This window comes from Carex rostrata, chromosome 34, assembly GCF_964058835.1.
Source record: "Carex rostrata chromosome 34, lpCarRost1.2, whole genome shotgun sequence".
Taxonomy (NCBI): Eukaryota; Viridiplantae; Streptophyta; class Magnoliopsida; order Poales; family Cyperaceae; genus Carex; species Carex rostrata.
This window is the reverse complement of record NC_135951.1, coordinates 1,607,165-1,620,000: the sequence shown is the minus strand read 5'-3', so window position 1 is coordinate 1,620,000 and position 12,836 is coordinate 1,607,165. Positions and strand designations below refer to the sequence as shown.

At 37.9% G+C, this 12,836-nt stretch overlaps 2 protein-coding genes across 2 annotated transcripts; both read left to right on the top strand.

The window, feature by feature from the left end:
- Positions 1-3,723: 3,723 nt before the first annotated feature.
- Positions 3,724-4,737, top strand: LOC144548843 (putative F-box/kelch-repeat protein At5g24040). The gene has a single exon (XM_078297557.1). The coding sequence runs from the start codon at positions 3,724-3,726 to the stop codon at positions 4,735-4,737; it is 1,014 nt and encodes a 337-aa protein (XP_078153683.1).
- A 2,477-nt stretch (positions 4,738-7,214) lies between these two features.
- Positions 7,215-8,681, top strand: LOC144548842 (uncharacterized). The gene is made up of 3 exons (XM_078297556.1): positions 7,215-7,322; positions 7,843-8,121; positions 8,205-8,681. Exons 1-3 carry the CDS (start codon positions 7,215-7,217, stop codon positions 8,679-8,681), a joined length of 864 nt encoding a protein of 287 aa, XP_078153682.1.
- The last annotated feature ends 4,155 nt before the right edge of the window (positions 8,682-12,836 follow it).

Genomic DNA, 12,836 nt, shown 5'->3' with positions numbered 1-12,836 from the left:
AGTATTAGGGTCGTAAATGCCTTATTATCTTGCCATATAAACACATTACAAGAGCGCTCCAAACACCTTAAATTGGAGTGTTTTATTAGGGTTATAAATGCCCTAATATCTTGCCTTCAGGAGACTCTACTAAAGTGCTCCAAACACATTCAATTAGATTATTTTATTAGGGTTGTAAATGCCCTATAATCTTGCCATAGAGAGACACTACTAGAGTGATTTAAGCACCTTCAATTAGAGTGTTGTATTCGGGTTCTAAGTATCCTATTATCATGTCATATAGAGACACTACTAGAGTGCTTCAAACACTTTCAATTGGAGTGTTTTATTAGTATTGTAAATGACCAATTATCTTGTTATATAGAGTCACTACTAGAGTGCTCCAAATACTTTCAATTGGAGTGTTGTATTAGGGTTCTCAGTGCCCTATTATCTTGCCTTTTGAAGACACTACTAGAGTGCCCTAAACATCTTCAATTGGAGTGTTGTATTAGGGTTGTAAATGCCCTATTATGTTGCCACCATGCTACTGCCCTATCTCGTAGCCTTATTGTGATTAATGAAACTTGCTTGTCGGGAGGGACTTTCCTTAACTCAAAGAATTTTTATACGGTGTTCGTTCAATCGAGAAATTCCTCGGGTTGAGGCTTCTCAAAAAAAATCTGGAATTTCAACACGAAGTCCGCTATCCCGCATTGATTCTCGGTTTTGTGGATTTTGGTGTTTGTTTTGGTTGTTGGTGGGAGCAAGGTGTTCAATTAGAGTTGTGAGGAGTTTCATTTTTTCTGTATGATTTTGTTACATGTGGTTAAGAATAGCAATAAGGTTTGGATCGACCATTGGTGTTGTGATGATAATGTCGAGTTGAACGGTTGATGAAGGTATAACTTCACGAAAGCGCGAAGGTGGATGTTGAATTGTCAGTTGGGGGTGATACAACTTAACGTAAGCATGAAGGTGGTTGTCGAACTTGGCGGTTGGTGGTGATACAACTTCATGCAAGCTATCGCGAATGTGGTTGTCGAACCTCGCTTTGATACCACTTGATTCAAAGCGGTCCCGTTACAATCTTGCCCGTTAAGCTCACAAGTAATAGAGGAGAAAATAAAGATAAACACTCAAGTCACAAGTAAAACACAATAACTTTTCTATTCAATCTGTTTTTTTTTCGTCCAACAACAACTTACATATTTAAAGGAAAAACTAAATTAAAACTATCTTCGGAAATGCAAACAAATTAAATTCTATTAATACCACTTTTTTAGTAAACCAACGAATCTTTTAACTCTCATCAAAATCCATATAGTCAAACAATTTATTTGGTTCTTTGAAGACCACCATGCATTCATCCATCTAGTCAAACTATTTATTTCCTTCTTTGAAGACCACCATGCATTCAAGAAAACCCATTAATTCAAGTGTGGCCATCATTTATGTCCAAATATGAATTGAACATTTCATCGATACGCACCGCGTCAGAGGATCAGTTACTAGGGCTGATAACTGCCACCTCTTACACACAGCATGGAAGTGTATGAAATCAGATATATCAAGTAGCTTTTTGGAGAAGAGATGGATAATTTCTTTTGGAAGTTCAAACCAACTCTCCTGTCTTAGGACACCATTGGTACCGCTTCATTCTGTCATGGTAGAGCTTTTTGTCTTGCCCTTGGGAATCTGATTTTTGGAGGTAACAAGTGTAGTTAGTTAGTACCAAAAGGTGTTTTAAGTTGGTTTTTTAGGGTTTCGGCTCCAACAAAATAATCTTAGCTGATTAAAAATGTTTATGCAACTAGACCACCACATTAGGCTCAATTTAGCTTAAATTAACCCTCAATCTGATAGCTTTGATGGATGATGTGTCCGATTCCAGCTCCTTCATATCCTCTGCCAATTTTTAGGCGTACAGGGTCTTTTTTTGATTATTGACATGTCTATAGTGTTTGTGGTGTTGTTAGCTTTTTTGTTGAGTATTTGTTTTAATTATGCCAAGTTGTAGTAGATTTATATGTGCTGTTTTGTTTTGTTGATGCATCGATCTAGTCCGATTGGTACTAATTAGATATTGTATGATTTTCTGCTATATGAAAATCAGTAGCTAAGCCACTTTTTTCAAAAAAAAAAAAAAAGATGTTAATACTAAATATCAAAGCAAAAATATATTACCAGCAGATGCGTCCGGTGGAAATTATGTTTTTCTAATTTCAACTACTACTGCTTAGAATTTTTTTTTTACTTAAACATAATTTATTTTTTCATGAGCAGACCGGCTCATTAATAGGCCATCAATTAATTTATCTGTACCAATCAATAAGCCATCAAGTACATGTGGTGCATAGACTAAACGAATGATAACTTGGTATATGAAAGATATTCAATTCAGAAAAAGTACCAAGTTTTGTGTACAAACAATATTAACCTCACCAAACAGTCAACAAAGTACCAGATCAAGTTCGATAGAGGTATAATTTTTTTAGCCTAGTTGGTATATAAACAAATTAACTAAGCCAAGAAAGAAAAGACAACTAATTAAAAAATGGAATTTGGTGAAGCCAGTATAATGTACTCACAATGCATGAGTTCAAAAATAAAATTCAAATACCAATGATTATTTGTTCACCTAATATTTTGCTTCTGTAGAGCGTAGAGTGCTCATTTGTACAATATTGCTCAAAACATTAAATGAATGAATCACAAAAAAAGTGACGTTATAACTAATTAATACTTGGTTTTCTCACAACCACAAATTAATTTGTTTATTGTTCTCCAGTCCTCACAACCACAAATGCCCTCAAACACTCAACAATCATCAATTGCGTTGATGATTTGATAACCCCAATTTACGGTGTTTAAAATAGGAACTAAAAAAAGTTCCTTTGAACTAAAAAAAATAAAATTAGTAAACAAAAAAGCATGGAGTAATAAAGAATCTAAATTTAAAAAACGTTTGGTAACCTAGTAATATATAGATTGAAAAATGCGACTATAATTTGCAGTATCTAATTTTATATACTCTTTACAGTAGAATATGCATATTTATGGAAGCATGGTGTGAAATGATGGACGGCCTGTTAATTAATTTTAAATTTAGACTTGTGCATGTGAATTAATAATAACCATATCCATACCCGACTCCCACGTCTCGTTCTCTTTTCTATTTCTCTGATTTTCTTGCCTCAATCACCCCCTACTCTTGCGTCGAGCCCTAAAGCATACCGTGTCGGAAAAACTCAACTAGGCAAGTATCTCTTCACAAAAGTTGCGATGTGGTGAGAGGAGCTCGAACTTTTGACATTTGAGTATTCAGCAGAACTACATTTTTTTATTCTAGCCAACTGTGCTACTAGGTACCAGCTCATTCTCCTCTCTCTCTCTCGCTCTTTCCCTCTCATAATTGAAGCTGTGTTTTTGGTATTAGTGCACTTTGATTGAGGGTTAATTTAGGCAATATTAATTTAGTCTAATTAGGTGGTCTGGTTGCATAAACATTGTTAATCATAATTTTACATCATTATTCCACTAGCACTACTTGAGTGGTTTGCGCCAAATCCAAGTTTGAGTTTTTTCAAGTACTATTGGACTAGAAAAAGCTTGCAGCTAAAGCCTGTCCATTAGCAGTCCTATCTTGCATGCATTGTGACCCCGGCCTAAAACCCTAAAAAAACAAAATTCAAAAACCCCGTTTAGTACTAACTACACTTGTTTTCTTCTTCCAAAATTCAGATGGCCCAGCAAAAGACTAAAAACTCTACCAATGGTGAGAGAAATTGGTCTGAACTTCCACAAGACATTATCCATCTCTTCTCCAAAAAGCTACCAGATATCTCTGATTTCATACATTTACGTGCTGTGTGCAAGAGCTGGCAGTTATCAGTCCCAGTCACCAATCCTCCACTACAACTCCCATGGCTCCTAGAGCGCCGTCAAGAAGGTGAAAATCCCATAATACGCTTCTTCTGCCTCTCATCTGGAAAAGTTCATACTATTGCTTGTCCAAGTTCTTGTCATGTCAGGCTCTATGGCCCCGGAGGTCGCTATTTACTTGCCTATCATGTGGGAAATAATGAGAGGTATCTCCTTAATCCTCTTACTAGTGATCAAATCCATGTCCCGGATGGGTTCCTCCCTGAAAATATTGGTCTAGATAAAATTAATGGCGGCAATGTTGTTGTTGTGTCAAGAAATACTAATATGATGGGTTTTTGGCAACCTGAGGCTGATGATTGGGTCTATGTAGAAGGGGTCGGCAATTGGTATAGTGGTAATGCATATTATATGGGACAATACTTTAGTCACGACAAATATACTGGCATTACAAATGTTATTGATATTGCAACTAAAAAAATGGCTTATCAAGTCGCACCACCAGAGGGCACAAACACACTTCTAAAGGGTCGCACAATTATAATCGAGTCAGGAGGAAAGATCCTCAGATTGTTCCATCATTCCAAGACAGAGCCGTGCCACTTTGATATATATTGTCTTCATTTCAGTGATGGAGAAAGGAATCCTTGTTGGATGAAAATTACCAATATCGGTGACCAGATGTTGTTTCTTCAATATTATCGTGGGTTATCTGTCTGTGCAAGTAATTTTCCTGGATTTGAAGGAAATTGCATTTACTTCCTGAAAAAGGGGCGATATCTTTGTAGATACGACATAGGGAATGGTACAACTGAAGTGTTGCGTTGCCCTTTTGATTTAGTGGGGACTTGGTTTGTTCCTAGTCTTGTATAACTCTCTGATATCAATTATGTATTAACAACCAAGTAAGTTTAATTGAGTATTAATTTAGCTTTTTCTTTAATTAGATATATATTTAGGTTTAGGCAACAATTTTTTATGTTTAGGCAATTTATACTAATAAAATTATATTTCCCCTAATGTTTCAGCTTTTCAAAAATCAACTGTTAACCTCTTCTAAAACTTGCTAAACCTTAGAATAAATTGCTAAAAAAACTTAAATAATGCCACCAATTAAAAAATTCTCTACAATTAGCAAGCAAGTTGATCCAGCATTATCCTTCGGGTCCTTCGCAGCCTTGGTGCCCCTCTTGACAGGATTAGCCAGTTATATAGCATCCAAGCTAAAATATCAACTTAAGCAAATGCTAAAAAATAATATGCAGGTAAAGAGTCTAAAACAAATCCTGCATAAAGTTTTAATAATACAAGTCTTAATTAGAAGAGGAGGTTGCAGTCGCTCATTCCCTACATGAAATTCTAATAATACAAGCCTCAATCAGGCAATAGATGCTCAATTCATACTTATTTGCAACAAGAAGGGTCAGAATTGATCACGACTATTTTATAGTGTTAGTCACCCATTGTTACAAATTGAACCTTCAATCACCTAAGATTAAGGAACTTATACCTGAATCTAGCAATCTCTCATATGAGTGTGAGAGGCCCGTTTGGTGCTCGGTCGAGGGAGTGATAAAGCATGATAAAATGGTCCCTGTCCTCACATGTCCGTACCAGTACTCAAAATACACTGGTATTGGTTGTACCAGTTACCAGAAAATTGATATCAAACTGGTACTAGTTACAATTAAACCCAAATAGGGAGGGGTAGTACTACCACAGCTCAAGGAAACAGGAGGCCGGGCTCAACAGAAAGAAAAGAAATACGATTTCAAATTCAGATTTCAGTTTCACATGCAAAAGACCCAACCAATAGTCACCAACATTTTATCACACAAGAGAAGTCAATCCTTAAGGCTTACCGACTTGCAAACCCGTAAAGAGTAAGAAACAAAATAAGAGAGAAGGAATACTGTGATTCGCAAGCTTCTATGGAAAATCATGCTTTTCCTGCCTCGTCAGCAATACTTGGCTTCTAGCGTCGTGCACAGCCAAGAGAGACGCGGAACTGTGGAGGGAGGAGAGTCGCCAGAAATCGCGCTGGAGGCTTGCTAGGAGTGGGAAGAAATCACATATACGGTGGGCTTGGGGAGGAAATCGCGTCTGGGTGCTCAGGAGAGGGAGAGAGGCGTTGTATAGGCGATTGATGATGGTGCTCAGGAGGAAATGTGTGACGTCGCTGTTGTGAACGAGACAGAGGCTGTAAGGACTAGAGAGAATCGGAGGAGAGCAGCAGGAAACGGAGATGGAGGGTGAGAAATTAAGAAAGAGATGATTGACTATTTTACCCTTCCGAACAATTCTACTGCTTAATTTAACGTTAGATGCGATAAGGAGAGTTAAATAGACTATCTAATCCGTACCATTCAATACATAAAATCAACGATTACGATTTAGTTTCATTTTGCTGCACTACAGCCAAAATAACTTTGCTGCACTGTAGACATCCCCTTAAAATAATGTTATCAATACTCTTAATTTTATTCTATGGACAAGTTTAAATAAATTAACTAAATGAAACTAATTATACCACATCAAATGAGTCTAAAAATAAATAAAATTTTCTAAATCATAAACCCTAATTTATCAATTCTTTTAAAATTAAGAGTAACAAATTAATGAAATTTAATATAATCAATAATTTGATAACAAATCAAATTATAAATCCTTATCAATTAACTAATTTAATTTAATTTTATATATAAAAAAAAAACCTTGATTGATGATGGGAGGGGCAGGTCCGACAGAGGCAGTGCCGAAATTCACGAATCTGGACGGGTTTCTTTATTCCGTCCAAGAGATGGCGTGCGATGTGGGCCTGCGGTGTTTTATTCTGTCGGTGTGAAGCAGCTGAAGGCAAGCGAAGAAAGGGACGGGCTGGGGCTAAAGGAAATATCAGTAGGGGACGGGATTACTTAACCCGTCTGACAATTTTTTTTTTTTTTAAACCCGGGACGGGTTGTGTAGTACTGCCCAGATTTTCTTTTTCTTTCTTTTTTTTTTTGACCTGGGACGGATTGTGTAGTACCGTCCGGATTTTTTTTTTTTTCTTTCGCTTGCTGAATTTAACGCTAACTCCATTACTTAATCCGGACGGGGTAATTAGACCCGTCTGGTGGGATGGGCTTACCTAACCCGTTCTACTCAATTCTCGACAAAATCCAAAAGTAATACTGTATTTCGATATTTTAATTGTTTTTTTTCTATTAATAAAAAATTCGGGGCTATCTCTTAAAGGAAATGGAGAGTACCAAAGACCAGAAGAGAAGGCAAGGCTACTAAAAAAGCCGGGAACAGTCAGCGCAATGGGAGCGCGTAAGAAGAGGAAAATTAAAGAAACAAATATTTAGATGGAATACTTGAAGACCTATGATCCACTCTCTTCTAATCAAGCAGAAGTGGTGATTCTAGCAGCAGGGGTTGAGATGGGAAAAGATTTAGAGGCTAAGGGTAAAGGCGTTTTGACAATTTAATGGCTTAAGGTGCTGATGTGGAATGATGGAAAAAATATATATGGATTATAAAACGAGTATCAAAATAATAAGTTGGAATGTACGGGGGTTAAATGAAACAGATAAGCGGTTGGCGGTGAGGCAAACATTCTTTTTTGAGAAACCGGACATGATTGTTTGCAAGAAACAAAATTAGATGAAATTAATGATAGTAAAAGAAAGGAGATTTGTGGAAAAAGATTGGGGGAATCTATAATTTTAAAGGTACAACACACACGCGGAGGTATTCTTATAGCGTGGAGAGACCGAAGATATCGATATGTTAGTCATATAGAGCAAGAGTATTGTCTTTCTGTACGGGTGGAGGACTCTTTTACAGGGGTTGAAATGGTACTGACTGGTGTGTACGGGCCATCCAGATCGGGTTTGACACAAGAATTTTTCAATGAGTTGAGAGAAGCACAACTGATAGATGATTTCCCTTGGATTATATGTGGTGATTTTAATTTAACAATGCATATACAAGATAGAAACAGAGCAACATCAAATTGGAGGGGTCCTCTACACGTGGAGCAATGGAAGGGAATCACCGACAATGGCTAAGCTTGATCGATGTTTAATATCAATGAATTGGTCACTTCTATTTCCAAACTCGACACAAAGAACATTACCGAACTCATCATCTGACCACTGCCCAGTTCTATATCAAGCTTCCACGACCTTTAAAAGGTCAGCAATGTTTCGAGTAGAGAATTTCTGGCTCCAATCGCAACAGTTTAAGGATTTTGTGAAAAATGAATGGGAGGCATTGCCGACTGCTCAAACTCCTATTCATCTCAACGAAAAAATTGGACTATTCAGAAAAAGATATCCCTTTGGACAAAACAGAGGGTTGGTAACATTAAAAAGCAACTGGGTATATGTAGGGATTATTTTGGCTGGGTTGACAAGGTGCAAGAGATATGGCAGATCACAGAACTTGAAAAGTTGGTCAAGGCGATACTTAAAAATAGATACACAGAGCTATCTGTCCTGGAGGAACATATGTGGCGACAACGTGCAAAGATCAGATGGGAGTTGCAAGGCGATAAAAATATGAAGTTCTTTCATTCATATGCTTCTGCCTCGAAAAGAAATAATTTTATTGGCCATGTGGAATATAATGGTGTCATATGTACAGATCAAAAAATGAAAGCAAAAGCATTCTTTGATTTTTACATAAATTTGATGGGCAAGGAGCAGCACAATGATACTGATCTAGATTGGAATGCTTTGTACCCTATTCGACATGATTTATCAATTCTGTCAAGACCAATCGAACAAGAAGAAGTATTGCAGGTCATATCTCAATGGCCTAATAACTGAAGTCCAGGACCAGATGGATTTAATGGTGAATTTTACAAAACTTTTTCAGATGTGTTACTGCCGGACATCTTGATAGTTTTCGATCATGTTACAACCACGAATCAGAGTTTGTTTCCTTTAAACTCCTCTTATGTGACATTGATACCAAAAAAAGAAAATTCTTCCAAACCACAAGACTTCCGACCTATAAGCTTAATTCATGGGATACAAAAAATCATGTCCAAAATATTAGCTAATAGGTTGCAAGAACACATTGATGGTCTATTGTGCCCATCTTAGACGGGGTTTATCAAGGGAAGACAGATCATTGAAGGTTTTGTTTACGCACAAGAGATATTACATTTTGCAAAAAACAGAAATATACCGCTGGCCGCTGGCCCTATTTAAGGTGGACATTCACAAGGCCTTTGACATGTTGAATTGGAATTTCTTGTTAAAAATCATGGACAGTTTGGGTTTTCCAGATACTTGGCAAAATTGGATCAAGAACTTGGTCTTACAAGGAAGCTCTCAAATTTTAATAAATGGCTTGTTGGGTAAAAGAATTATTTTGAAGCGAGGGGTTCGTCAAGGTGATCCGTTGTCACCGTTCATGTTCATAATTGCTATGGACTTCTTGCCAAGATGGTTGCAAAGACTCATGTCAATAGGAGCAATACGAATGCCGGTAGAAAGAATGCATCCATGTCTCCTTTACGCGGATGATGCTATTTTTTCATTAAACCCGAAATTCAACAGATTCAAATGCTAAAGGTAATATTTGTCACCTTTGCTACTTTGTCGGGTCTCCAAGTGAGTATGCAAAAATCAGAATTGTTGGTAATAGGTCAATCTGAACAGCTTATCCAATCTTTGGTAACAATTATGGGATGTAAACTAGGTCGGTTTCCATTTACTTATCTTGGTTTGCCGCTATCGGCTGAGCGACTACCAAAATCAGCATTTATGCCTTTGATTGAGAGAATAAGCACAAGGCTATCAGGATGGACAGCAAAATTTTTGAACATGGCTGGAAGAGCAGTACTGATAAATGTTGTCTTAACGTCGATGCCGATATACTTTATGTCGGTTTTCAAATTTCCAGCATGGGTGATAACACACATTGATAAAATAAGAAAAAATTGTTATGGCATGGGGTACAAGATAGTGGCAAGAAAATTCATCTCGTTAATTGGAATCTCGTATGCACTCCTAACAACTTGGTGGATTAGGTGTGTTAGATCTCAGCAATTTCAATCAAGCTTTGCTTGCCAAGTGGATATGGCAATGGTGTAAGCCTCAATACAAATTATGGAAGTCCATAATGACAGCTCTATATGAACAGCACCCTGATGGATTGAGAGCATCTTTCTTCTTTAAAAATCATTTGAAAGGTGTGGCCCCATTTTGCAATCGTTTTATAAGAAGAGTAATTGGAGATGGCAGGGGTATAATTTTCTGGGAGGATAATAAATTATGAAAAGAAGATTCAATATCTTATACACATTTGCAAGGGAGAAGGAAGCATCACTTCGTACCATGCTATATACTGATAATCTATCGGCCTTGTTCAGACCGGTTCTGTCAGAACAGGCACAAACTGAAATGAACTCTTTTCACTACAGCAAAACTACTCATTTGAGACCGATTTTTGGGACCGGTCCGATCGCTGGTCACAGAAAACTCAAAAAAAATCAAAAAAATAAAACAACGGGGACGGATTTGACCCACAGGCTTCTGGGACCGGCGCCCACACAATTCTGGGACCGATTTAGCCCGGTCCCAGAAGGTCACCTGAAATACCCGCTGTCTCTCTCCCGCTTTTTGTGTTAGGTTAGGAAAAAAAAAAAAACAAAGAAAAAAAAAAGATCGACGCACGCCGATCACCTCTGCCGCGAAATCGACGCACGCCGACTACCTCTCCAGCGAAATGGACGCACGCCGACCACCTCCGTTCTCTCCGTTCATCTCCTCTCCACCGATCATCTAGCTCCTCCTCTCCGTTCTCTCCGTTCTCCACCGATCTCGTCCTCTCCGTTCAACCACCGACCACCAACGACCGATCACCCTATCGTTCGACCACCGACCACTGGCTCTGATCCCCTTTTCCCGTAGGTAATATTTTTTTTCTTCTTTTTTTTCTTAGTACCGAGGGGACGGAGAGGAGATTACTGTTATTCTGTGATTTCTTCTTTTTTTTCCTGTGATTTAGGGGTTCTGTGTATCCTGTCCGGTACCGAGATGCTTGTACCAGTGCCAGTCTGGTACCGAATTGATAATGTTAGTATCTGTTCATAATGGTGTAATATTCATGCTGACCAATATATACACTTTTTGAGCGCCTAAAATCAGTGTTTTTTAACAGTATTTAATATGATTCTTCATTTTTTCAGTCTTGATTTTAGCTCCACGCTAAAATTCAGCTATTGAATGGGTCAAAGGAAAACAGATGGAAGAGGTACTAACCACTAAGAACACGTAAGTGTATACCTTTTAAGCAACATTTTGTCTTTGTATTTATAATTTGTTTTCCCTTTACTTTTTTATAGTATGATAGTCCAATTTGTAATTAATGTATTTGTTTAGCCAATTCGGGAGTTAGTTTTTCTTTTCCAGAAGCTTGGAGTGGGGATGATACCTCGTAGTTTAGTTACTGGAGTGTGGTACCATTAAATAATTTCAGTTGTTTTGGTACTAGAAGTGTTACATATAGTACCATTTAATTAGTTTTAGAAAAAAATGTATGGTTCTGATATACAAGTGATGGTACATTTATGTCACCTTGTATGTATGTACCAGTCATGATTTTTATGTCACCTTGTATGTATGTACCAGTCATGATTTTTATGTCACCTTGTATGTATGTACCAGTCATGATTTTTATGTCACCTTGTATCTATTATTATAGTTGAGAGTCAGTTAGGTTCTTTAGCATAGTTGGCAATTTATACACTTGATTTTGACAACTTAGACAATTATGCACTTGTAGCTTTTTTAAGTAATTTTAAATAGGTATTTCAGTTTCTATTAATATTAGTGACTATACACCTTTTTCTTTGTTTTGAATTTGTAGACCTGACAATCCAGATCTCTGAAGCAAACAAGTATTACAGACTGAACCTCTTGTGACATCTAATGGTTATAGTGTTAAATGTAATCCAAATCATGAACCAGGTCTGCAAGGCGCATAGGTGCTGCAGTTTTTTCCAGAAGTGACGGTTTTAGGTATAGGTCTATTTTTAGTTAAGAACTAGGTGTAAACTGTGCTCTGTATTTTAGGCGTGTGCAGGAATAGTTATAGCTGTCATGTAATGGGTAGGTTATAGCTGTCATGGGCTAAATATGGCAGCTTTGGTTAGTGAGTTCTAAATTAGGATTATGTTCTGTGTTAAATACTATGTATCTTGTATCTGTTATTGAATAAGTTGAGTTAGAAAAATCCAGATCCTGTATTTTCTGTTTTTCTATTTTCCGAAACTTCCAACAATTTTGGTATCAGAGCCAGGTTAGAGATCAAGGCAGATCCTACCATGGCAGAGAACATGAGCGTTTCGAATCCATCGATTCCGCTGTTCAAGGGAGACAACTACGAGTTTTGGAGCATCAAGATACGAACTTTGCTCAAGTCACAAGGTCTATGGGAATTGGTGGAGACGGGAGCACCTACCGCAGATCCCACACCAGCAGAAACAGCAAAGCGAGATGCGAAGGCGTTGTTCTTCATTCAACAAGCCGTTGTTGACACGGTGTTCATAAAAATCGCAGCAGCGACATCGGCAAAGGAGGCCTGGACAACCCTGAAAACTGCATTCCAGGGAAGTTCGAAAGTCTGCGAGATAAAACTACAAGGCTTGAGAAGAGAGTTTGAGACGCTGAACATGAATCAAGGCGAATCTGTTCAAGCATTTCTCACAAGAGTCACATCCACCGTCAACCAAATCAAGAGTTGTGGCGAAGATCTTGCTGAAAAGATCGTGGTTATGAAGGTGCTCCGCAGCCTTACCTCAAAATTCGACCATGTCGTGGCAGCAATCGAAGAGTCCAAGGACCTGTCCACATACTCTTTCGACGAGTTGATGGGTTCGCTGCAAGTCCATGAAGTACGACTTCTCAGATCTGAAGAGAAGGACGATTCTAAGGCGTTCCTCACCAGAGGCAACTCAAGTAGAGGAAGAG

Bases quoted from the DNA above. Each gene is read 5' to 3' on its own strand.
- LOC144548843 (XM_078297557.1), top strand. From the start codon at position 3,724: ATGGCCCAGCAAAAGACTAAAAACTCTACCAATGGTGAGAGAAATTGG.
- LOC144548842 (XM_078297556.1), top strand. From the start codon at position 7,215: ATGGAATACTTGAAGACCTATGATCCACTCTCTTCTAATCAAGCAGAA. The intron at 7,323-7,842 runs GTTTTGACAATT...TGCATATACAAG, and splicing joins TAGAGGCTAAGGGTAAAGGC to ATAGAAACAGAGCAACATCA. The intron at 8,122-8,204 runs GCATTGCCGACT...TGGACAAAACAG, and splicing joins TTGTGAAAAATGAATGGGAG to AGGGTTGGTAACATTAAAAA.